Source organism: Ambystoma mexicanum, chromosome 1q (genome assembly GCF_040938575.1).
Source record: "Ambystoma mexicanum isolate Mex_15411 chromosome 1q, UKY_AmexF1_1, whole genome shotgun sequence".
NCBI classification, from domain to species: domain Eukaryota; kingdom Metazoa; phylum Chordata; class Amphibia; order Caudata; family Ambystomatidae; genus Ambystoma; species Ambystoma mexicanum.
In genome coordinates, this window is record NC_090922.1 from 294,576,130 (window position 1) to 294,602,967 (window position 26,838).

General features: G+C 44.1%; 1 protein-coding gene across 1 annotated transcript in view; it reads left to right on the forward strand.

The window, feature by feature from the left end:
- LOC138527482 (DNA topoisomerase I, mitochondrial-like) overlaps positions 1–26,838 on the forward strand; it is a 2,081,463-nt gene that overhangs the window by 1,697,520 nt on the left and 357,105 nt on the right. The window contains exon 23 of the mRNA XM_069638684.1: positions 12,064–12,207. Coding sequence (XP_069494785.1) covers positions 12,064–12,207 — 144 coding nt within the window. The remainder of the gene's footprint in view (positions 1–12,063; positions 12,208–26,838) is intronic.

The window sequence follows — 26,838 nt, forward strand, 5'->3', positions numbered from 1 at the left end:
CTAAAACGGGGGCAACCTTTACGTCTGCCACCTTAGCAGCAGCAGGGGTGCTGTTGGTTTTGGGGTTTTTGGGCTGATTTTTATTTTTCACCGGTTTCTGCACCTCATAGATGCAGGTGGCTTGCTCAATGACCCAGTCTAAAGATCTTTTCTCGTGGAAGTCTCTCACAAGCTGGGTCTTTATGTATTTGGGTAAGGCATGGAAAAACGTATTAACAAATTCTTTACTGTCCGTGCGCACCCTTTTTGTAGTCTGCGCAAAAGCACGCTTTAACTCCTGCACAAATTCTTGTGGGGCCTGATCCTTCCCACATTGCAAATTGTAGGCTGCCTTGAGAGCCTCTTGAGGATTTCTATGAACAGAAAAATATTTCAAGATGGCCGCCCTATATGTGGACCATCTTGAATGGTTTTGGTCCTCCAGCCCCGCAAAGAAACTGGAGTATTCTGGGGAGAATGTCCATTTTACATACTGAATGCAGCTACTGCTGTCTTTCCAATGGAAAGTCTCCATCATTTGCTCATAAAGCTCCAAGTGTTCCCAAACAGAATACTTGGCGTTCTTGTGTTAAGGGGTGATGACATTTTTATTGCCTTGATCTGCTTTAAGGGGTCCTTAAGCAAGGCCCTTTTTGCCTTATTGGCCTTTTTGGTTCGGGTAACCCTGGTCCACTCATCCTCTGACTCAGAGGCACTGCTCCCAGAGGTGCCCGTCTGATCTTCCAGGTTTTCCCGGATTCTGCGAGCCTCGGAATGGCTGGCAGAATGTGGGGACCTAGTCTCCTGTGTCCTGGGCCGCTTAGAGGAGTCTCCAGATCCCTCCTTGCTGCCAAGATTTGATGGGTACCCTCCACACTGACCTAACTGGGCAGAGGTTTTTAGGATGCCCTTAGAGGGTCTACTTTCCTGGGGTTCCCCACTAAATTGCACTGTGCTTAGGTGCCCATACCCGGATGGCCGCCCATCCATTCCTGGGAGGTACTGGCCTATGAACCCCATACATTTGGCTGGATAGTAATCTGCCCTCCCTGTGGCCCTGTGCTCATGTGCGCCAGGGGACATGGGGGTGGCAGAGTCCAAGGACTGAGAGAGATGAAGGCCTCTGGTACTAGGGCTCCTGAGGTTATGCTTGGGTGTTTCCCTTTCCCAGCGAACTTCATCTCTATCAGCCCCTGCTCCCTGTTGCAATGCAAGAGCCTGCGCTTTCAGTTCCTCGGTTAAGGCCTTACTAGACTCTGTCAGTCTCCCCTGCATGGTTACCTGTTGCTGGAGCCTATCATTGTGCTGACAGAGCGCCTCATTCTCTCTCTGTGCCTCCTGATTGGTCCTGGAATACTGGGCCAGTCTTTGCTGCAGGAGGGTTACCTCCTGAGTCCCATCCCTACTGGCCTGCTCCTTTCTTGCCAGAGCATATTCCACCCTCCTGGTGTGCTCTAACAAGTTCTGATTTTTTTCTTTTAATTGGCAGACTTCCTGGCCTGAGGTGTCCCTTTCCTGACTAAGAGCCTGCATCTGTGCCGCCAGGTCGTCCCTCTGCCTTTGAAAGTCACCAGCTTTCTGGCATTCTTGATCAAACTCTGCCTGGGTATCCAGGTCTTTCAAAATCAATGTATTGCTTTCCTCTTTCTCTCTGTCTAGTCGGATTTGCAGGGTGGCTACCTGCTCTGTGCATGCCCTGTTAAAGTCTAGTTGTTGCTCCAGCTTTTTCTGGCTCAGCAGTAGGGAGTCCAAACCTTCTTGGTACTCCTTCTGCAAGGCCAGAAATCTGGTATTCTGGTCAGCCTTTTCCTGCTGCAGGATATCCATATCCTCCTTTATTTTAATAATATACTGCCTACTATCATTTTCTGACTCCTGGCTCCTCTGCAGCCTCTGCTCAGAAGAGACCAGGTCAGATTGGGCCTTCCCTAATGCCATCAGTTGCCTATTTGCCAGATCTTGGCCTTCAGCACATTTGTCCTGTATGGCTCCCATATATAAATATAAATATGCTGCTACCCTGGCAATCTTGTTGTGCTCATCCTTGGCCTTGGGGGCCGTATATAGTTCACTCAGGGCCACATGTAAGGGACCCTGATCTATCCATATTTCTGACCGTGTTTCAGTGATCTGGGGTGCGATTGCCTGCAACCAGACCGCCTGGTCCTGATGAGCCCACTCACCTCTCACAAATAGCTTATGTAAGAGGGGTGTTCTCTGATATCTACCAAGGTTGTCATTCTGGAATTTGATTTCCTTCCTGACTTACAGAAGTATGTATTTTATTTTGCAAAACAGACCGTTTCCTTAGAGCGTTCCTTTGAGGGGTGTTTTTACAGTGTAACACGGCGTGGTGATCCAACAGAATTATCCTGTCAGTTAGCACACCGTATTAATCTTCACGAGTGATAGATCTAATCCAGAATCCCCGGCTCGAGCCCCCAATTTGTTAAATGACTTCAAGTCAGCAATCCCCCTAAGTCAGTGCTTCTTCTGAGACGCCCAAGGGAAGCCCTTATTTATATATTTTTATGACAAGTTATACTCTGGATGATAAACCCTTATATAACGCCCCTCTCTTTGAATCCCGCTGACCTCACTGAGCCAAGAAGTAGGTTTGTTTTGCAATTTAAAAGATTTATTGAATAATTAAACAATATATACATATCACACTTTTATAATTAGTTAATATTTGATATCACACTTATGAGTATAATGTCGATCAACAATGGATAATGTTATACTAGCACACTTATTTTATTACTTAGGAGTTGGTATGGAAAGAACAAGGTAGCTGAGAATACTTTTATGATTTCAAGGAATGCAGTGATGGAAAAATGCAGCACAGGAATAAACTGATATGGGTTCAACAAGAGCTAATATGTTCACTTTTCCCCTTGTGGCAATTCACCCACCCCCACCCCCTTTTGCAATATAAAAAGATGGAAAGGAGAGCACACAGTTTTCAGGAATACAATCAAAGGCAATTCAGTTCCCGTCCCCCCTCCCAGCAAGCTTAGAGAAACAGGTATGATTTTAAACACAGGCAAAAGTACTTTAAATGTGGTATGCAAAGAAGGGAAAAATATGCTAAAAACGATTTTTAATTCCCTATCGGAGATTCAGGGTAGATGATAGATATTTAAGATTAGTTCACGTCACACTGGCAATGCTCAATGAGGGATTAGCAAGTTGAAAACTAATTTCAGCAAAGGAAAGCAAGAAGCTGCTAGTTTGACAAGTGAAGAAATTCCTGGGTTCCTTGGAACGCCTAGAATCTTAGCTTTAAAATGAAAGTTAAATCTCGCTTCTAGCACAAACGGTTCAAGAGATGCAGACGATTTAGTGAAGGTAGATTTTCAGAAATGAAATTACAGTTTCGGAATGACAGATGCGCTTTGAAAGGTTTGAATCAACAGGAGGAACACACAATTTCTTATGATCTAGTTCTATGCAGGTTCAAATGTTTTGAATCAGATTATTTTAAGCTAAGAGATGGGTTCTGCACAGTTCTGCACAGTTCTAGCTGGGTACTCACACTATAAATTTGAAAGGAATGGCCTTGTCACGGATCTGGTCAACAAGTTTTAGCTGCGGTTCTCTCTGCTCGGCGGGTCAATCAGGCACTATGAATTATCCATCTTTTTAAAATTATGCTCTGGCCCAGAGGGGTGTGGTTTCCCAAAGCACATGGTGGAATTTCTGGTTTGTCCACTTCCTCCAACTCAAGTTGCTCACAGAGCCACTGCCCCTCCCAGTTTCTCTCAAGAGGAAGCCATTTACGACCCCCCTCATTTAACATTTGCCTGAGCCAAGGAAGGCTCGTTGTTCTGTTTCCCTGCTCCCAGGTGCTCCTCCCCTGATTCAATCAGAGAGGTGTCATCTCCTTTTGGTGGGGGCAGCAGAATGGAACCAGGCCTGGGAAGAGTGGCTGAGCAAGTTTCAACTCCTGTCGAGGGTAGTTGTCAGGCAGAATTCACTCTCTTCAAGCCAGGCTTCAGCTAAATGTCACTTTTGTTCCCAGTTTTTCTTCATTAAAATCAAACTTACAATCTTTACACATGCAGCTAGAATGCTGATTCTAAGTTCAAAACTATGACATTTAACAGTTGCAAACTATGTGATACTCAAAGTAGGTCACTCATTTATTTTAAACATTTCGATTTTAGTGGCTTTAAGTCCAATTTAACTTAAGCTGCTGACATCCACAGCTCAGCCAGTTTTCATTATGAACATTATTTTAGGCTCTTTCTTTTCTCAGATTTTGTATGCACACAAGACTACATTCTGTCAAATGTCTGCTGGTGTTCAGTGAGATTTTTGAATATCTTGCAATGTTTAAAATAGGCATTTTGAGCTTGCATTCAGAGAAACAAAGGTGATTTCAAAGTGTTTTTGAGCCAACAGGCACTGCTGTTTTTCCTTTGGCACACATGCCAGTCATGGCACTCCTGGCCCATCATGCTCGCACTGGTGGGTGGCAGGTTAGGCGACCATTTTGGTGTGCGCAAAAACTGCGCGGTTTTCCTGGATCCTGGCGCAAATGTGGGCTTTTCCGCCAACTTGGATTTCCTAAACCCACAGCACCAAATGTTGCAGCATAATAGTCCAAACGCGGGTCAGGTCACCCAACAATATCTATTGCAACACTAGGGGCCTCATTACGCGGTAGGTGGTAAACCATGGCGCTATTAGCGCCATGGTTCATGCCGGTAATTTACCGGTACCGCCTTGGAGGAAAGGGGAATTACCGCCCTATTCCAAGGTTGGGAAGGCAGTAATTCCTCCTTCCTCCATTGCCCTTCCCCATTCCCATTTTTGCCCCATAGGGCATAAAGGGAATGGGGAAGGCGCTAATTACCATACCGCAAATTGCGCTACCATAATTAGCACCCTGGTCCCTTTGCGGGTTCGTTTTTTAACGCCTGCTAAAAGCAGGCATTAATGTACCAACCCGCAAAGGGACCTCGTAGTAAGGCGGTAAGGGTTTACCGGTACCGGTAAAATACCAGTACCGGTAAACCCTTACCACCTACCGTGTAATGAGGCCCAAGGTCTGTTATGGCATGCATGAGTGAGTTTCATTTGGGGACACCTAAAATAAGCATCATAAAGCAATGACAATTTTGTCAGCTTAGGAAAATGGGGCACTGTGATGCAAAGTGATTTGCCCAGGATCACATGCTTTGTTCAAAAGATGAATCTGTGATCAGGCCAAATTTCCTGGTTCTATACTTTTTCAGGCAATTAAGACAGTAGACTATTGGGGGGGGCATGCAGCAAGTCCTCCAAGTCCCCAATTAGTCCTATGGGACTCAATTTATGGGGGCAAAAAACACGTTAACACTCGTGTTCAGGTGCATTTACTGCAGATAAAAGTGGAATGATAACGGAGTATGACGGTACTTTTGGGGAAAATATCACTATACCCATCCGGTATACCTCCCCTATTTCACTCATTAGTCTTGCGTCAACGTGTTCAGGGCTTTCTGTATAGCTATTATTTGCATGTTTAGTTTTTATATAGCTCGAACTTGACAAACCAGTTGTATCGGAGCGCTGTACACAAATTGCAATCATAAAAAATGCAATCAATCTCTAAAACGACAATACACAATTATAATAGAGTATTTCATACTCTAAAAATGCCATTAATCACCTCATAATGAAATGGTAATAAACCATTTTACAGTGTCAAAATCCTAATAGACACCATATTTATCCTCTTCATCAATTAGCAAAGTTTTTCCATAACCAGAATTTGAACAATGTATGAAGTTTTCAGGTAGTCCAATATGTTTAACTCACTGGAAAGTTCATTCCAATACTTTGCTGCTGCCCCAGAAAATGATTTTTTTGGAGAACTCGACCTTATTGAATGTAGGTACTTCTAATCTTAGACTTGTTACTCAGGCTTCTCTCTCCATATATTTTGAGTTTTCCTGCTAAATAAGTGGACGTTTTAGAATAAAGTTTTCTGTGAGTAATACTAAGATATTTTAAATATGATCCTCTGTTCTGTAAAATGGCGATGCAATTTTTTTTTTTAAATTGACGTTACATGATCATATCGCTTTGCCCTTTCGAAAGCTATACTTCTGCTTATGTGTTAAATAAATTTGACTTGCAAAGGCCCAAACCACATGGCAAATCAACCTGACAAAAAAAGGAGGATTCACTCTGCATGTACAAAAGGCTACCCAATGCATAGATATCTAATCAGATCTTGAAATGTTATACACTTTCAGGTGCGAAATATGTCTGTCTACGCTGTTGGATCCACAGTGGTAATGCATGCAGTTAGCACTGGCCGCAACAATGCAGCTTTGACTAGGAATCCTGAGATTATTACGAGACCATTGGCTAAATTAACCTCTCTAAGAATGATTTCGCTATTTCAAAACAAAAGTGCAGACAGTTAAAGAAGTTCTCATGAAAGTGAAGCATCACATCAGATATGTTTCACCCCTTGCTGCCATGAAAATAAATGTAATTGCCACTAATTAACCAGCATGCTGACATGAATACTCCTACATAAGAACAATGCAGCTATCTTTGCTGACGATGGCAGGCAGTGCATTTAGTCTCATACCCTTACTTTAGTTCCAATATATACGTTCAGTTGCTGCAACATACACCAAACGCATCCTCCAACGCTCAAGTAATGTGAACAGTTGTCAATGAGGTGGTGTTTAGCGATGCTGATTTCCTTCAAATAATAGGTGTTGGCCCCTTTCGTTCAGTGCAGCCTCAGAGACTCAAACAAAGCTCTCTGCTTATCCAGGTTACGAACATGTAGCACACTTGTTTTATCCGTGCAGTCTGAAGATAGGGCAGGCAGCACTAGGCTGTGATCCTCTGGGCGCTGGGAACAAATGGGAGTTAATTTTGTAGCCTTTTCTGCAACTTCCAAAATGGCATGGCACTAAGCCGAGGAGTGGTTGCTGCCCTATGGGTGGCCTCATGTTACTGGTGGCCTCATAGGCACCATCGGGACAGTTTAAATGATAAGCGGTCTCTAAACATCCAACAAAGGGGTTGCAGCTCAGGAGACTGCAATATCCGGCACTCAGTAGCGGATGGCTCACCCCAAGTAATGTGACATGTCGCACCAAAATTCAGTGACATGCCATAAAACTGACCGCAGAGCCTACCACACATTGAATTGAATTGATTGTTTATTTGTATAGCGCCTATACACAGTGTTTCAAAGTGCTTCAAGGAGGGGAGGGAACAAGTAAATAAATACAATGAGCATTCTTTCAGTCCTTGATACAGTCAGAATGTGAAAAAGAACAAAGATAACTATCATACTCGGCCTGACAACATTTCAGATAGTGCAAGTTCTAAGGGAATGGTGAGGGAGGGAGAGTGACAGACAAGCGGCTACATTACTATGCCTGACGGCAATTGAGGTAGTGGCGGAAAGATAACAGGAGGAGGGTGGGGCGGGGGGATTGGAAAAGAGGGAGAAGGAGAGAAACGGAACAAGCGACTATTTTACTATGTCTGAGGACAATTCAGATAGTCCTGGAGGGAGATGGGGAGAGTGGAAACAAAAGGTGGGAGAGGAAGACAAACTAGTGGCCTTCAAAGTAGTTAAGAATGCATTTTGAAAAACATAAGTTAAGGTAAGAACGAATGACAAATGGAGGAGAAGGGGGAGACAGGGGAGAGAGCCACATGGGGCAAAGGAGGGTGTGGGAGGACAACTACAACAATGCAGCTAAAGAGGAGGGTGCACAGAGGAAACATCATGTGACATTGTGGAGGGGGCACAGAGGTAACATCGCGGGATGTTGGGGGAGGGTGCATGGGGAAAACATTGAGGGGCATTGGGGAAGGGGCACAGAGAGAACATCATGGGACATTGGGGAGGGGGCACAGATGGAACATCTAGGGACATTGGTGAGGGGAGGGGGCACAGAGGGAACAACGCGGGACGTTAGCGAGGGGGCACAGAAGGAATATCGCAGGATATTAGGGAGGGGACACAGAGGGAACATCGCAGGATGCTGGCGAGGGGAGGTGACACAGGGAACATTGCAGGATGTTGGGGAGTGTTGGGTGTCCTGACCCACGTTTAAGCTATCCTGCTACAACATTTGGTGCTGTGGGCTTAGGAAATTCAAGATGGCGGAAAACCCACATGTGCGCCGAAATCCAGGAAAGCTGCGCAGTTGTGCGCACACCAAAATGGTTACCTAACTTGCCACCCACCAGGGTAAAGAAAGGTCTTTGTTAACAAAATCCACTTTTACTGATGTCAAAAAGTTGCTGAAATCGTGACTCATTGGACCACTTTAAAGATTCAACCTTTTTGTGGGGTTCCACATAACCATCTTACTGTAAGGAGCCCCATCAAAACAATGTTAAGCAAGGATTTACTACCATGTAAGAACCATTCCTGTTTAGAATGCATTAATCCAAGAAAATCCCAAAAATGGGTGCAGTACCAGTACTCACCACTATCCAAAAGCCGGCGTTTTAAAACCCACTGTGTGTTTTTCTGAAGGCAAGCAAAATGCCTATTTCAAACCTTGCAACATGTGCAAAATATTCACTGAACACCAGCAGACATTTGGCAGAATGGAGTTTTGTGTGCCTACAAAATCTGGGAAATGAGCCCAAAAACAATGCTTATAACAAAAATGCTATGGAGTCAGCAGCTTAAGCCTAACTGCAACTGGATTTAAAACCACCAAAATCGAAAATGTTAAATTAAATGAGTGACCTTTGTTTGGTGTCACATGCCTTTGTAACTGTTGTAATGTCATAGTTTTGCACTTAGAATCAGCATTCTAGCTGCATGTGTAAAATTACAAGTTATTTTAAAAGCAACAAAAAGTTAGCTGAAGGTCTGGCTTAAGGAACTTGATTTTGCCTAGCAACGGATCCCATCAGCAGTGAAACTTGAGTCACAACTGTGTTCCCAGGCCAACCTTCCTTTTGCTGCCCAAGCTAAGGATATGCCATCTATCTGATAATTGAATTATCTGTGCTCTGCCAGAGAGTGAACAAAGCCCTCTCCACTCAGGCAAAGGTTTTTTATTACAGACGTCGTAAAAAGTGGCTTCCTCCTGGAGAAGCTGGGAGGAGCACTGCCTGTGAGAAGCAAGCTGGCTTGGCAGAAACTGGAAAGACTGGTTTCTGTACCATGTGACCTGAAAAGACACACCCCTGCAGCAAGGATATGGTTTTATAAAAAGGGGGATAATTCATAGTGCGGACATGTGAAAATTTTATAAATGATACCATAATTCTTGTGATTTTTCTGCCCACAGTTTAAGACGTGGTAGGAACCGGTGGTATGTTCAGGGGGGTTTTAGCGGAAAAGTGGATATTACTCTAAATGTGTGCATGTTAAAAATCTGAAACTTCATCAGTTAATGTCCCTACCCCCTGCACACATGTATGTAAAGTTGGGTCCATGTCGGAAATTGAAAAAGCAGTTAAAAAGTCAATTATGTACACTCTTTGAATGCAAGCTCCGAGAATGAGCAGATTTGGACATAGACATGGCTAAATTCAGCCACACCATGTATATGTAATTTTAAACAAATGTGTACCTGTGCAAATATGTTTTTAGGTCAGATATAGATTGTGTGTAAAGTTGACAGGGGTGGGTTCTCTGTATCATAAACAGACCTCATCATGATGACACTTCATTTCATTCCCCCAATCAAGTAAGGGATGAAAGCTGGACCAATGACGATTGAGAGGGGCGAGTCTAGTGATGTAACACACACACCCATTCTCAAGAAACAGATAAAAGCAGAGAGTCAGGACACATAGAGGCATTCAATTTCATCTGCCGCTGGAAGCCCTGCCGGAAAAATCCATACTTACCTCCATCAAACTCCAGAAAGCCAAACTAGAGACTTCAATCTATCCTAGCAGAGACCAGACCAGAGAGAAAGCAGTGCTGTGCCTAGCAGAGACCAGACCAGAGAGAAAGCAGTGCTGTGCCTAGCCGAGACCAGACCAGGCGCTGTGAGCAGAATCCGGAAAGACCTGACCAGACTGAAGTCCGTGACCAAGTCGCTTTCCTGTTCAAAATCTCTTGTGAGTACTTAGCAAAACTCAGAACACATCTCTTAGTTTAAATTCATCTAATTCAATCTATTTAACCTAAGTAGAACTGCCTCCTAGCTGTCACCTGTCATTCTAGCTGCAAAAATTTGTCACTTGTCATTTTGAAAAAGTGTGCGTTTAAAATTTACAAAACCAAAAACGACCTTTACTAAATCGCTCATATCTCCGCGACCGTTTGAGCTAGAGACTTGCAGTAACTTTCCTCTGATAGCTTAGAATCGTGGCTTTCCTAGGAACCTAGAACCGCATTCCTACCTCTTATAGTTTTACCGCAATCGCGGAACACGCATCCGCGAATTTTGCCGCGATTTGCAATTTCTTCACATGTAAAAAACTGCTGCTGCTGATTTCCATTGGCCAGAAATTCGTTTAACCTGCTAACTATCCCTGCATCATTGCTAGTGTGAGCCTGGACTAATATTAACTAGATACCACTCATCCTGAACCTCTGAAAGGGAATTCAAAGCGTTTCCAGCATATTTCTCATCCATTGCTAGCACATATCAAAGAATTTGGGCCTGTGTTTTCAAAACTCCTATCTGTTTTCTGTTGTCTAAGCTTGCTGGATTGAACTGATTACATTGATTGCATTTCTGAGAACTGTGTGCTTTCCTCCCATTTCCTTGCATTGCATAAAGAGGGGGGGAGTGAATAGCCAGAGAAAAGTGATTCCATTGTTTGGTTGAAATCATATTGCGTATTTTCTGTACTGCATTCATTGAATATTGCATCCACCTGAGCTTACATAAAGCATCCTCTACCACATTATACTTTTGTTCCTAGTTACCAGTGTGCTACCTTATCCATTTCATGTCAACTCATTAGTGATTAAAGAAGTGTGCTAGTGCCAGATTCTCTGTTGTTAATATTTACCATATCAGATTAAGTGTGATATTCAATTATTAATTTATTAAAAAGTGTGATATATATTTTAATTTATCAAATAAACCTTTTAAACTTGCAAAACAGAATTACTTCTTGGCTCAGTGGGGTCAGGGGGATTCCAAGAGAGGGGTGTTATACAAGGGTAGTCATCCAGAACGCATGAACTGGACCTAAAGATATATCAATAAGGGTTTTCATTCAGTATTCTAGACTAGGCGTTAACTTGGCTGTAGTGCTGAATTGAATCCTCTTACAGGAGGGGGGCACAGAGGGAACATTGCGGGACGTTTTGGAGGGGAGCGGGCACAGAGAGAACATTATGGGATGTTGGGGAGGGGGCGCAGAGGAAACAACGCGGGACGTTGGTGAGGGGACACAGAGGGAACATTACAGGACGTTGGCGATGGGAGGGGGCAGAGAGGGAACAATGCGGGATGTTGGGGGCTTACCGAAGGAACATTCAACAAACAGGAAGCAAACAGGGCCTTAGTCTCATGCCTTGGAGGCGGGCCCGCATTCGCCTGCCGGCTAACCTGATTGGCTTAGATGTTGAGGGTGATAGCCAATCAGGGGAAGCAGGCCTGGTGGACAAGGCCAGCACCATAAGCAAACAAAGGGACGGCCATCTTGGAGGGCCTGATCGCAACAGCCCCAGTATGTTACAGTCCGACAAAACAGCTTCAGCAGGCACATGTCATGCAGTAAATCATGCTGACAATGTCAAAGATTGAAAAATAGACATAAGTTCATTCCGATATTGTTTTTCGCATTTTCCGGAGCTAGTGATCTCTACACGACATGCAGTCCACATAAAAGCCCAAAGGCTTACCTTCATTGTTAGTGGCAGGGTCCCAGGGCCTTCAGGCCAGGAGGTGCAGGAGATGGGAGACCCTCCAGGGTCAGCCCAGAGGCCTGAATGCTCAGAGAAACACCCCACACTTGTTGCAAGATACGCCCCTGATACCAAGAAGAAATACCTATGAATAGCAAATTAATTCACCCCATTGTAATAAGTAAGCATCTGAAATAAAATGTGAAGACATAAGTAGCAGTGCTGTTACATTGTGCTTTGTAAAATATATTTTTTGTTTGTGGTTTTGACAGGGTGAAAAAGACTGGGAGAAGTACGAAGTTGCCCGGAAGCTGAAGACTTGTGTGGACAGAATCCGAGCTCAATATCACGAGGACTTGAAGTCCAAGGAGATGAAGCTAAGGCAGCGCGCGGTGGCCCTCTACTTCATTGACAAGGTTAGTGAATGATGTGAAAGACTGTAAACAGCAGGGCAACCACAACAGGCAAGTATCTCCTGGGAGGGACCCTAATTTACCCCCGGTTACAGACTCTTACCCATTCGGTCCTGCCCACAGCGACAGCACCTACCAAAGGACGTCATTGGCTCTTCTGATTTCCCACGCGTATTAAAAAAAGAAAAAAAGAAAATGGAGCAAGTTTGCCAGGCTTTCCTGGTGACCTAATGGAAAACACAATTAATGGGAGCGAGTGCCCACAGGTTAGTTAATAAACCTGTATACTGCACCCAGCACTTAGTACACTTATAGGGTTTAGGTTTCTCCCGATAGTGATGTGCCCATTCCCGGGGTAAACCAGTCCATGATCTGTGCCTTAAAGGAAAATAGAAAAAGTTGATAGAATAGGAGAAGCAGAATTAGGATAGAAATGAAAAGAGGAACTGGAAATGTAGAAAGTGGGTGAGCAGGATGGGTGTGTGCTTGTCGTGTAATCGATGGTAGTGGATCAAACTATTGTTGATGTGGGAACGAGTGAATGAAACCCATCCATGATACTGAACAATTTTCAGTGAGGGCTGTTCTGAGTGCAGGGCTCTCCAACTCAGGGCCTCGAGGACCAGAAAGATGTCAGCTTTTCAGGATGCCCCTCATTAATATTAATGAGATACATTTGCATACAATCGTACTAAACATATGCACATTTTTCTCATGAATATTAATGAGGGATATCCTGAAAACATGTCAGGATTCTGGGACTCGAGGCCTGGAGTTGGACAAGCCTATCGAGTACAAAGATTATTTGGCACTGGAATTGGTGAAATTCCCCGACATCAGGGCATTAACAGACCTGTCTGGCAGGAGAAGTGCCACACTGGAGAGCAGTGTAATACAGTGCACCACAGACCTAGTAGCAAGAGCAGAATGGGCCTCGTGTGGAGAAGTCTATTTGATCACACCCAAGAGCAAAATCAGCAATTGTGCTCCATCTAGGAGAGAGATCGCAATGTTAGAAAAATATGTTTTCATTTTATTTTGGTTGTTATTATCACAAATCCAGTGCTTAATTTCTGTTGGTGTTTGACAGGCGACAACCCCAGCACTTACTGTCTCAGACTCACTTTAATTATGAAATGATGATAGTCCGTGCATCCATCAACCACAATGAGCATTTGTGAGCTGTAGTGTAACCCCAAATATGTCGGCTCTGTAGGGAGCAGCTTTGGGTGGTGGCAGCAGTGGTAGGGAACTGCCCACCTGAGTGCTAGGAAATGTGTGCCCTGGCACTTATTTGTTTACAAGTTGAGCACTGCACAGATCACATGGTGTGGTGATGGTTTCATTTAGAATTTCGCTAATTGTTTACTATTCTTGTTTTTTTGGTTACTTGTAAGGATATGTTGTGCAATATGTTGACATAAAAAATATTTTAAACAAAAAATAATACAATGATGTGTTAAAAAGGCATACATGTTTTTTTTAATAAAGACTCTGAAACACTCCATGAGTAGTGAGTGGTTGGAGGGGATCTTGTTTATAAGGCAATAGTGGTTCTACACGTCCCAAACCACCTCCTCTTTAATGAGCAAATTGCAATTTTGAGCTTGTCAGCCCCAATCACTGCTTGGTTCCATCACATCTGTCTGCACCACTGGACCCTTCTTCCAAACCGGCCTCCAGATCCCATTGAACCCATAGGATCACATTGATGTTCACCCTCTAGTGATTCCTTAACCAAATTCCCAGTACTCTGCCCACGCGTGCACACACAAGCAAAGCCAATATCATTCACCTTCCCATCAACATGGGCCAACTCCTTGGCATTGTCCCTGGCCTTCATGAAATCCCTCCCCGGGCAGCGGATTCCTTCCCCGCTTGCCCCATTTGTCCAGGTTATACACAATTCCGGCAAGCTTACCAGGCGCAATGCTTTCTCTGTGCTAATCTGCCTGAAAAGACGGAAGGTTACGTTTTCATGGACCCGGCGCTGAGATGTTATTGCATGGTAAAACCTGACATTTATATTCACTTCATCACTGGCTGGTGGTTCCTGCTTCTGCCCTTCGCACTCCACAAAACAATCTTGTTTCCAGCTCCTGTGTCCTCGTTTGCCGGATGTCCATCAACATCATCCATTCTACTGCTGTGCCTGGCACTAAGCCACCTTTTTTTCCTGTAAATGTGTAAATGCAGTGCGTGTGTTTCACTTCCTTTCATTTCGGTAAAGACTAAGCGAAAGTGTCCCATGGTTGGATTTGGGCCTGCATTCTTAATATTCCAAAAATGGCCAAAAATGTCACCTTACATTTTGTATCCAGGGGCCTGGCGGACAAAAATAAAACATGCCCGAGCCAACAGGCAACACTTCACACGCGGCTGGTACTCAGCTGGCCCCAGCCTCGGAGACTAGCTTCTGCACTCAGGGGGGCTCTGCTTTGGTTTGTCATTGTTCTAAATGTAGGCGCATTAAAGCGAGACGGATGCAGGCACAGCTCTCGGTGATGCGCTCTCTGAAGAGGAGTGCATGATGGGAGGTTTGAAATTGGAGGGGTGAGTAAAGCTACATGCTGTGTGAAACAATGACTTCATTCAGGTGATTGTACTGCATTTTCTTTCGCCTGCTCCTTTCCGGTTTGATAACTGTAAACCCAGATTAGTTTTTATTTTTTTCTCGCTAAAATAACTGTGTGCCAGCAATTGTAGGCGTACATTCAGGATCTGTAAAATAACATTTCCGTTCCACTTTTCACTCAACTTGTTAATGTAGTGCTTTATATATGGTCCACTTGGTTTATTTCTGTATAAATGCACGCTTAGGGCATCTCTCCCTCTCTCTCACCCCTCTCTCTCTCTCTCTTTCTCTCCGTCTCTCTCTCCCCCCCTCTCCCTTCCTCCCTCTCTCTCTCTCTCTCTCTCTCTCCGTCTCTCTCTCCCCCCTCTCCCTTCCTCCCTCTCTCTCTCTCTCTCTCTCTCTCTCTCTCTCTCTCTCTCCGTCTCTCTCTCCCCCCTCTCCCTTCCTCCCTCTCTCTCTCTCTCTCTCACCTCTCTCTCTCTCTCCCTCTCTCCGTCTCTCTCTCCCCCCTCTCCCTCCCTCCCTCCCTCTCTCTCTCTCTCTCTCTCCCTCCCTCTCTCTCTCTCTCTCTCTCCCTCTCTCTCTCTCTCCGTCTCTCTCCCCCCTCTCCCTCCCTCCCTCTCTCTCTCTCTCTCTCTCTCTCTCACCTCCCTCTCTCTCTCCCCCCTCTCTCTCTCCCCCCTCTCTCTTTCCCCCCTCTCTTTCCCCCCCTCTTTCTCTCTCTCTCTTTCTGCCCCCTCCCCCATTCTTACCCCTGTGCTGGCTGATCCATTTTGAAGTGAATTACCAGCCTCCTCAAGCATTTCTAACCTGCTACTCTGCCTAGCAATTCCCACTTTGAACTCTTTATATTATATTCACCATAACCTGATAAGATGAGTAGTTTTATAAAGCGCACACGTTTGCCGGAAGGCATCTTGGCGCTGTAGAACATGGCAAAAAAATAATGAGACCCCAAAGTAAGAGATGGATGAGCTGATGATAGTTAGGTCTGTATTAGATGTCAGGAGAAGCTGAAAAGAAAGGGGTTTCAGCTTCTTTCTGAAAGGAGGATTAGTTTTTTTCCAAAGAATAACGGGGTAATGTGTTTCAGACTTTACAGCCTACATCGAGAAGGCTCTTCCTCCTTGACTTGGTTTCCTGTAGGGAGGGATGTGGGCCAATTTTTTATTTGCTTATTTTAAGGCACTTCCCTGAGTATACCATGTAAACCTAGGTCAAAGTGGAGAGTCACAGGCAGAGTTTTTAAGCATCTTAAAAATGACTCATTAAAAAAAAGAATAATTAATTATCGGGAGCCAATGTATTGCTTGCAAAGAAGGGGTGATTTGTCTGATCACTTCTGTTTTATCAAAATTCGGGCTTCTTTGTTTTGAATTCTCTGGAGTCTGTTCTTTGAGAAGGCTTGAAGGCTTAGCTAGATGCTATTATTAAAATACACCCCGAGGAGCCAAGTGCGTTCATCAACGTGGCCTGGTGTGAGAAGGTGAGGTAGACGATCATATGATCATTTTTCTAATGAGGAAAACACACAATGGACTCCTCCTGCTGAACTTTATAAATGCTTACCATGCCATTAGCACTCTTTACCCTGAAGGCCTAAGGGGCATCCAAGCCCCTTCCCACCTCTGGTTCACCTTGGAGCTCGTCGGGATTCCCAACCATGCCATTATTTTTCCTACTTTACTCTCTCTGTCATGATCACATGCCTTAGGTGTGATGCTTGCTAGCACCTGCCTGTCACAGGTGTTCCTTATCCTCCACCCAAGCCTTTCCTGATAGGATGAAGATGAAGCACTAGGCAAGGCATTCTGGGAAGCATAGTCCTTTGAATAAAGAAGCATAGTGGCTGCCAGAAACACAGAATTCACCCGGAAAGGAAGCAAAATAGAAAATGTGATTTTTGAGTTCCCGAATCATCACAGTACTATGTCGTAAGAGTAGGAAGGAAAGGCCAAGAGGGAAAAGAGCCCAAATCATGCCCTCAAGAGGCAGGAACGATAGCAAACAGGGGTCAAGTCCCAAAAAGAAGTTGGGGGTCTCTAACATATGCAGTGGGGTGTCACCAGAAGTCAGCATATCAAGGTGACATATGCACATTTCATTCAATTGGCTTTCCATAACCATACAAATTGCACAGGATGAATGGCATTTGCCTTTCTTAAAATCAACACCCACCAAAAACAAAGAGAGGATATGTTCTTCTAATAGTGTTTGAAAATGTTAAAATGTGTGCATGTTTTAAACTCCACGAATCAATACCAATGTTTGTCCTGGAACATACAGTCCCAAAATATGCCATTTCAACTTTAGTTTTATTGTATTTTTTATCTAGTTACTTGGTCCATCTGTGAAGTGCCTGGCCTGCTGGGGACTGTGGTTCGAATCCCATGTCGGCATAAATTCAAAGAAGACAGTCAAATGTTCTAATTTTTCACACAACCTGTATTCAGAGGGTGCACGCAGCCCCCCCCCCCACCTCCTGGGTATATTAAAGTGGATGGACTTAGTCCACCCGCGTGAACCCGCAACTTGAGCCCTGACAGTAAATCATGACACACACAGACCCGATACAGGCCGTTTAGGTCTGTCCTCCGAATGCCCTAAGAAACATTTACTTGTAACAGTCTTTGTGCAATTTTGAGAGCTTGGCTCGTTTTATTGACCATCTTCACTGCCTCTCTGTGGAATTCCGAACACTTTTTAAATCACATGCAAGAGTCCATTCTGAAGTACATGGGTTTGGGCTTTCTCTTCCCCATACCTAATTTATCTAGCACTCCGACTCTCGCACTCTAAGATCTTCAACCTATGTCCTTTTAAATATTCGGTGCGTCCATTTTCTTTATTTGGGAAGCCACAGTTTCTCCTACATCGCAACACAATTATGCAGTTCTGGCTATTAGAACTTTGAATACCACCTACTACTCTGCAAACCGTTAAACTTGTTTTTCCCCCCAATCTACTGCCTGTATTCAGCGGTTCTGACTTCACCTCCAACTATCTGCCGCTATTGGTCTCAAGCACCGGCAGGCTTTTGGTCCAAATATTCTAAACACAAGCGGTGTAAAACCCCTGTCTCGAAACCTGGCAAGCGTAATAAAGGCCCAGGATCTCCTACATCAGCCCCACTGTTCTCGCCCTCTGTGTACTTCATTTTCTGTAAAAGACAGATCTCTAAAACACTCTTCACCATCTCCCCGGCCCACTCCCCCAGAATCAGAGCCCATGAATGTCTATTGCCACTGAGATCAGCTCTGTGTTCCTCCTCCATCTCTGACAACATCACTTCCCTGTTTTAGAATTCTGCCCTGAGAACTTTCCTTCTGTCCTGTTTCTTAAATTCTCCAACGATGCTTCGATGTGCAACGTTCTGGTGGACAGGAATAATGAGGAACTTTCTCATTGGAAGGAACCTTTTACACTATTTGTGGGGGCCTTCCGCTACAGCGGCCATTCCATACTCCATTTCACTGTCGGCGAAGTAGAGCATCCGCAATATTGTTTGTTCCAGTTTAAGCCATGCTCTCAGCGTCTGTCATGCATGAAGCACAATACTCTGATTAAATAAGTGCGTATCATGGCGCTGAACAGCGGGTACAGAGGGAATGAGACCAAAACACACTAGCAAAGGAAACTCCCCTCTGAGAGAACCCTGATCAGAATGGAAATGGGAAAGTCTTCTGTGTCCTTTTTATCACGTGGAAATTCTCCAAGGCAACAATTTCCTCATTTTCTAGTACTGGGCTCCTCAATTTGCATTTTATAATCAAATGAAACAATTACAAACATGTAATGTTCTGCCTTTCCTGTCTGTTAATGCCCACATTTCTGTACAATAATTGCATTGTAGCAAACTTTGAATACTGATATTACTGCAGCATCTGATCATATTTAAATGCACTGACTCGCAGGGGTGAGGGGTGTCCCACTACCACCCAAAATTAAACTCCACCATATGTCCTCAAAGATTCCAGCCATAGCCTTGCATCTGCCTTTATATCATCTGAAACTTGCATAAGTCTTTGGCCTGAAGTATTTTCAACAAACTGTCATTCAGAGTCACCATTGTTCTGTGGTAGGGCAGATCAATGACACGCGTGTAAAAACAGAATACTGAATAAAGGCATCCTTTGGAACTGCAGATTATCGGGCAAGGGGTTAAAACAAATGCCTATAGGAACTGTGGAAATACTGAAAAATAAGGAGGATGGTTCCTAAAGCAAATAGTGTCGGGGATAGTACATCTAAAGTGAGCCTTTTTCTAGGTGCCCAACTCCTTCAAGGAGACGTGTCCCGTTCATAAAGCTTTCAACTTATTCTTAAATCCTTGTCCCTCCAGGGACTATCAGTGTCCAAAAGAGGTGACCACTAGAACGTTTCAAATCATAATATAAATTGGTCTGTAGCCTCCTGCCTACCCTTCACTCTGACACAGATGTTCGAAAGGAGGGCCAACAAAAGAGTTTACAAATCCTACTGTTGAATATGCAACCACAGTCTGACACAACAAAGCAGAAACCTTCTACAGAGAAGGCCCTTCCCGGGTTTGCTCAGTGTGGACACTTAATCAGTTTCCCTGCTTTCACGAGACCTCTTAAAATGCCCCCCAGGTTTGAGGCTTCTCTGGTTCCTCTTCAGGCTTCACTCCAGTTCTGCTTTCTCCAGCTTGATCTTGGTTTCCCAGAGCAGTCGTTACATGATGTGTTCGGTTCCTCCCCAACCTCAGATATTTGAGATTATCATATGGGGGAAGACCTTAGGGTTCTTCAGCATTCACCTTAGCAACCTTATTTAGGAGCAAGCAAATCTATTATCAATAAACTCCAAATTTTGCAGAATAACGCCCTTAGAACCGCCTTGGGTATCCCTAGATGGCAACATATTTCAACTAATAGACAAAACAACTGCCTTTCCATCCAAGAAAGAATGCAGCTCAAAACAGCCTCCCGTACCTATAAATGTCTTAATAATGCTGCCCCTCAATACCTGGCAGACAAATTTGTCAAAAACAACCCCACCAGACCAACCAGGACGACTAACACCGGCCGCCTAAGGGTGCCGAGATACAAAGCTAAAATAGCTGTGGGTAGCAGCTTCCCAGTGATAGCTGCCCAACTATGGAACTTTGTTTGATTTTCAAAAACACACCTGTATAGACCCCTGCTTCCTGCCTGCGCCCAGTTGTATACATCTCCCCCTAGTATCATTGTACTGTATTACTCTGTAGCTATGTATATACCTTGCCTCTTGTTTAAAGTGTGTACCGTTATTCTTGCCACATACCTCTATATGTAATTATTGTGTGTAATACCTATTCTGTAACCATGAACATGCATATTTTTGTAACGCACCCAGATATCTCACGGTGGGGTGCGCACTATAAATAGTAAACAAGCAAACAAACAAACACAGTATTCCCCACACCCTTACCAATGTAGGGACCTTTTCAGGCAGAGATGGTACCCTCCTGCAAGGGGGTCTCTCCTCATATCAGTCTTTAGGAAGTCCTTCACCTTCACACTTCCTTCTTGCTTCAAGGCTTGGCTCAAGAACCCTTTGCTGGGTCCACTCCTTCCTCAGCATGCCCTGTTGTTGGTTATTTCTCTGGTGTAACCTTCTCTAGAGTAACTGCTGCACATCCTCTAAAACATGTACCTACCCCTTTCCGGGTAGTGGTTGCCCCATTTATACAAGGACCAAATGGAAGTGTCTGCTTCCTTCTGAGCTTCTGTCTCTTCCCCATGCTTAAGGCTAGCCCTATCTATTTTATATACTTTCAGTGGGTTTAGGAACTGTCTCAGCACTTGTGATTGCATGAGGCGTGTCTGAGCTGGTTTCAGGTTTTTGGATTCGCTTCTGGTTTGTGTTTTCCCCAAACGGATTTGAAATCCATCTGAATGAGTCTTTCTACGCTAGGCACTCTGCGTAACTAAACCATGCCTCTCACCCGTTTGTTTTGTATTTTGTATTATTTTGTTATAATTTATTAGACTTTTCACATATACCAATAAACCCTTCTGGAATAAATTATATACATACAGTAAAATTAATAGGGGCTACACTCATAAGTCTTGGCAAACTTTCTCACATTTCCCCTCATGTTCAAATTTTACAAATATTAATTTTCCATCCAGAAAATGTTGAGGTAACTAATACACACATGAATATTCCGATTCATGAACTCCGTCCACAACTGAGTCCTAGGTAGAGTTACCATCAACCCTGCTGAACGTAGCGCACCCACCCTTAAAGATGGCAGGGACACGCATTCACATAAAAGGTGCCCTACAGTTTCCAATTCCCCTTCCGCACAAAGACGGCATTTTTAAATGAGGCTTCTACCACTGCTGCTATCTTGGAAAGGTTCCTGTAAGCTTTTGAGTAATCTGTGCTAAAGGCAAATGACCTGAGTGTCTCGTGGGCTCTCTGTCCAATTACAGGGATCCCACTTGCTCCATTCCCTTACTTGGTGAGCTTGGGAACTTTTTTCATGTTGTGTGCACTTCATGCTTTACTCTACAAACACTGTTGGTCCGACGGAGGCCCTGCTAGCACTTTGCCAGTCAAGGATTGACTGTGGGGAACTTGTAATGCAGTCCACTACTGATACTTTCCTGATGTCAGAGTTGGTGTTCTCATACAAGTGTGCCTGCACGTTTTGTACGATTGTTCATCCCAGAAAGGCCCGATAGTATGTCTGAGGAAGGTATCTGCAATACTGCAATGTGGTGGTAGTGGTGGTGTTGGCGAGTGTGCAGGATGCAATTCCTTCCAGCCTCTGGGATGTACATTGGGTAACAGATGGACCAAGTCAGTCGCTAGCAGCTTGCTGTCCTCGCCTACTAAGATGGGCAATTTTTTTCCCCATCTTTGGCCCAGCTTCCACAATGTTTATGTTACACTAGCTGTCCCTGGCCATGCGTTGCTGTTGCTGATGCTGAGTCTGGTTAAATGGAAAAGAAAGAAAAGAGAAAGCACACGTTTGTAATATGTTTAATTTCACAATGCTTGTAGGTAGTTTTCAATGGCTTTGGCGGTTCTCCAAGTTGAGGCAGTTTAATTTTCCCGGCAGCCCAACACATTCCTTTCGTTCCTCCATCAAATTTCAGAGCCGTCCAATAAGGACACACTTCGGTCATGGTACCAATGAGAACATGCCAGCTCCTACTATAATCATCAGCTGGGTTGTACCGGAATGCAAGGCGATTGTAATCACGTGATTGCTGAGCTCCGAGTCATGTTTGACGATGATCTGCTCAGCCACTCTCAGCCTGTCACGTTCGAAGCAGATCTGAAGCTGTAGAACGCGATCGCTGTGCTCACAACCCTGCATCCTAAAGTCTGGCTGCACGTCACTCTGCTGCTTCCTCGGCTGTTTCAGAAAAGGCCTGTTTTTACCTGTCACAGGTGTGACATCTATGTATAGTAGGTATATAAAAACATGCGCCTATACGAATGCAAAGTTGCGTCAAAATTTCAAAGCAATCAGTGAAGAACTTACGGAGATTTAAGGTTTTAAACAAACGAACATTCATATTTTTATTTATATAGATTTGGGAGTTACTACACTTGTAGGTACAATGTAAGGAGGACTTGCTATAAGAGAAAAAGGGACCTATCAAACATACCAAAGGAGCTCACAATGAAGGCAAACTGGATGGTAGCACTTGAAACACTACCCAGAATTGGTTGCTACATTATTTTACAGCATAGAAGCTATTCGAAAAGTGCAAGTTCATTTGGAGTTCTAGCATGATTTGGATATTAGAAGTTCAGAGATGGGAGAGCGGAAGAGGAGTGGCCGATATGGAGGAATAGACCAGTATTGCACCCAATCATTTACACTTGCAAGCCTGCTGTCCCGTTGGCACAAAAGGCCTAGCTTTGATGTCAATAGTACAGAATAACATGTGCTGGGCCTACAGCAGGGACATGTGACCATGGGTGGCTTGCTGATCCAAGTGCACAGTCGCACTATGCTTTAACCAGGTGGCGAGAGGAGGGTTGCTTGATCAGAACAAAAGGAGAGATATTTAGAAGTGCTTTATGGGGAAAGCTGTCGTCTCCAGTTGGTCTGAACACATTAATAGGTATGGCTGGCGTGACTGGATTTAGAAGGGACTTGGACATTGTAGAAGAGGTTTGAATGCTAATTTCAGATTATGTAGAGCGGCCCAGAGTGAGTCAAGACATTTTGATTAAAGGATGTCCAGGGGTGGTAGGGAATAGAAATCGTGGAATGAGGAGGCAGACGGAATATTGGCATGCCTAAATCTGAAGATGTGCTCATACCTTACTCAGTGGTTTATTTTTTTTGTTTTTATTATAGCGCGCTTAATACTGGAGTTCGGTTTCTTAGCGCGGATCGGAATTCAAACCTCTGTTGCTCTGCTGGTCTTGCTTATAAGATCAGTATGTTGCCCCTGTGCTATCCTCCGTTTGCTAGAGTTTCAGTGAGCGGCTTGATTTAGGCTGCATGTGGACACATGCTGAGTCAATGAAGGACTACTTATACATTGCGAGCGTGCAAGGTGTACTCTAACATTGACCACACAATGGTCACAATGACAAGGAAAATAGCAAAGAAGGCAAACACAAAGTACAATTAAATGTGTAATTTGCTGTTGGGCAAAAAAGCATTTCTGACATTCGCTTTCTCTCTGCCTCCGTTTCACCTCTTCATTGACCTCTCTTTCTTAGTCCTTCTGTCTTTCCTTCTTGCTGTAACCCCGTCTGCATTCACCGAATCAAGGAAAACTACCCAGATTACAAAGAAAAAGAAAACGAAAAGGGCAATCACCTAAATAGAAATTATAATAGCTGTATCATGGAAACTGAACTATTAAGAAAACTCTTTGACAAATCATAAATTTGAATCAGCAAAACGTGCCTGGAAAATCTCTCCTGAAGATCCCCTGTGATTATAACAGGGGTGAAACACATGTAGAGAGTGAGAGTGACAGTAAGGAAATTTGCAAATAAAGTGGAAATCATAAAAAAGAGCTTGTGAAGATCCTTTCTTTCCTTTTTTTGGCACGCATGAACTGAAATAGGCCTTGGAATGTCGCAAGTGGAATTGTAAACAATTGAAAACTCATTTAACTCATATCTATGGCAACCTAGATAATATTACAAGACCACAGCTGACTCCCAAAAGAAATAACCATTAACTGTTGAATTGGATCTCGCCCAGGGAAACAGTCCTGTCAAAGGTTGCGAAAAGTGTGTAAAGCCTTCTACATTCATGTTTGCCCCTGCATCTACAACCCTTGTGATCTTCACTTTGGTCTGCCCTTTCAGTAGCCACAGTTTTCGATGTTTGGCACTGCCATCTATTTGAATGATCCTTAAACTCCCTCTCCTACTTTTAACCTCATCCCCACCTCTTCACCCCATCTTGACCACTACATGCCCATTCTCATGTCTTCCAAACTCCTAATTTCTCCTGTTGCCATCTTCTCTGCCTCTTATGGTCACCTCTTTCTAGCTTCTTTTTTGCTGCCCAAAACTGCTGGTGCCCAAAGTCCCACGCGTGGTCAAGAGGCTCCCCTTCTTGCTTTCTCAAGCACCTACATCCATGCTACCTACTCCACTCTCTGCCAGCCGACATGTCACAATTCTCCTGTTTCCTCGAGGTGTGTAATTTCCGATTTACCTTCTTCTCTGGTAGTTGTTTACATGCCCTAATGCATTGTTTTTCTTTTCACTTCTTATGGTTGTTTGTTTTATTATTTATAGCTCGCGCCGGACCCGAGGATATAAGGGTGCAGAAAAAGGCAAGAGAATTCTCAGCTTGGTTACAGTGCTGTACATAATATACAAAAGTGTTGTAGACATAGGTATGTCAGGAAATAGACAACAGGGACATCATATACAGGTGGAGAAAATATACACAAATAATATACAGGTGGTGATAATATCCATCATTAGTTACATGATATGATGTACACAGTGGTGGCTGACTGTGTACAGTACAGGCTGATCATGGAGGTCCATTGGTGGAGCATTAAAGGTTAGTGGTCATTTTCTTTAAACAGTTAATGATATTCCGTCAGAAGTGAGGGTAGGTTTGGTGTGTTTTTAGGGCGGGCTTTAAGGAATTCCACAACTGGGCTTCTTTAACTGGGAAACACCCTCCTGTTTTGGCTCATTTAAATCTGGGTATTGTTAAGAGGTTTGAGTTGGCCAGTCTTGAAGGGCGGTTAGAGGATTGTCTTGTGAATCCTTCTGTGAGGTAACGCGGGCGGCGTTATTGAGGCATTTATGTGTAAGTGAGGCAGTCTTTAGACTGATTTTGTCATTAGTTGTGTGCCAATTGTTCAGTCTCCTTGTCTCAGAGATGTGAATTTTTTTAGAAATACCCAATGCCACTCTGAGGGTGTTATTTTGTAGTATCTGGATTTTATAAATGATTTGTTTGTTGGCACCTAGATGTAGGGCATTGCAGTAGTCCAATCTTGAAAGGATCAGGGCTCTGACCAATGTAATACAGCTAGGTGTTGAGAGGAAGGGTTTGGCCGCTCTGATAAGTTTACATGTGTAGGCAGAGGCCAAGGAATTGACTTGTGTAGAGAGGGAGAGGGTGGTGTCTAGGTAAAAGCCAAGTGTTTTAACGTCTTTGGCAACTTTGATTATGTTGCCATCAATGTCAACACTACAGTATTTATGGCTGAGTTTATTGATGTTGGTGGCGGTGGCAAGGATGATGAGCTCCGTTTTGTCATCATTCAGGCATAGACCGTCGTTGCCAACAGATGACGGTGATCCTGGTCAAATCAAGTTGACTCCACTTTCATCCCTTCCACCTTGTCCTATCCTTGTATTACTTTCACTGATTGAGCCCCCCCCCCCACGTTGCCTTGCTTTATCTGACTCCACCCACATCCTAAGAAACCTCTGTGGTTTTCTGAAATTCAGTCTTCTTCACATGAGGCCATTTCAGACCTTTTTTTCTTGAATCTTCTGAGGGGAGCAATTCCAGACCTTTCTCCCTTGCTCCTATTTGTGGCAAACACCCCAGAAACTGACCAGTGAATATTCTCCGGTCACACATTCAAAAGTTGTGACCCATGAATAATCGTGGGTCACTTTTGGGAAATGAGCCACCCACAAAGCACCACTATACTCTTCCTTATCTCCAACCTCCAGATTATCCCCAATAAAATAGATTTTTTCCTTCTATTTCTAGCACAAGAGCACTGAAACATGAAAAAACATGTGCGCAGCCTTGCAGGGGCCTGTCGATACCAGTAGGGCAGTTAGCCATGCTGTGTTGCCCTTTGGGGATGACAGCATCCTGCATCCCTTCTTAGGGCCTTTACTATTGATCCCTGGGTAGATTTAATACGTTTATGTATTCATCGTCTGAAAGGTTTTGAAAGTTCCCAAATCTCTAATCAGATGAAATTCAGGTGCTTAACTCTCCCGGAACCAGTTAACCTAGACTTCTACCAACTTAAAGGGCCAGCAGCCTCCATCCACTGAACCCTCAATTCTGCCTTGGATGGGCTGTTGCACTCCCTGGCTTTGCTTGCTAATGTCGTTCGTGGGTTTCTCCTTGGCCTACCCTCCCACATTTCTTCCATCTTTGCTACCTTGCTGCTATTACTGGGACGTGTTCTCCAACTCTTTCCTTATATGCGCCCGGGCAATCTGCTTGCTCCTGCCCTGTAACATTGTGGCCCATAGGAAGTGTCCCCTGTTCCTTCCTCTTGCCATTTCCTTCCCTATTTACTGCTCCCATTATTTCGAGGAGTCTATCGGACGTTTCCATCACTCCCACTCACAGAGAGCTTTTTTCAAGTAATGTCCCATAGGCTTTGGGCAGCATATTCAAATGTTTCGTAGGAAACATACATTTGAGTCTTTTGAAATTACAATGACATATGCACATGCACAGCCTTTGATACCTCTTTTGTAACTAACCCTGCACTGAACATTACACGGCGTCATGGTCTATATTCCTCGCCATGGTGCTGGTTATTTCATCGCTGTCATTTCATGTTTCTGAAACTCCTTCAGCAATATGCCTTCTCTTTAACAGTTCAAACTTCAAA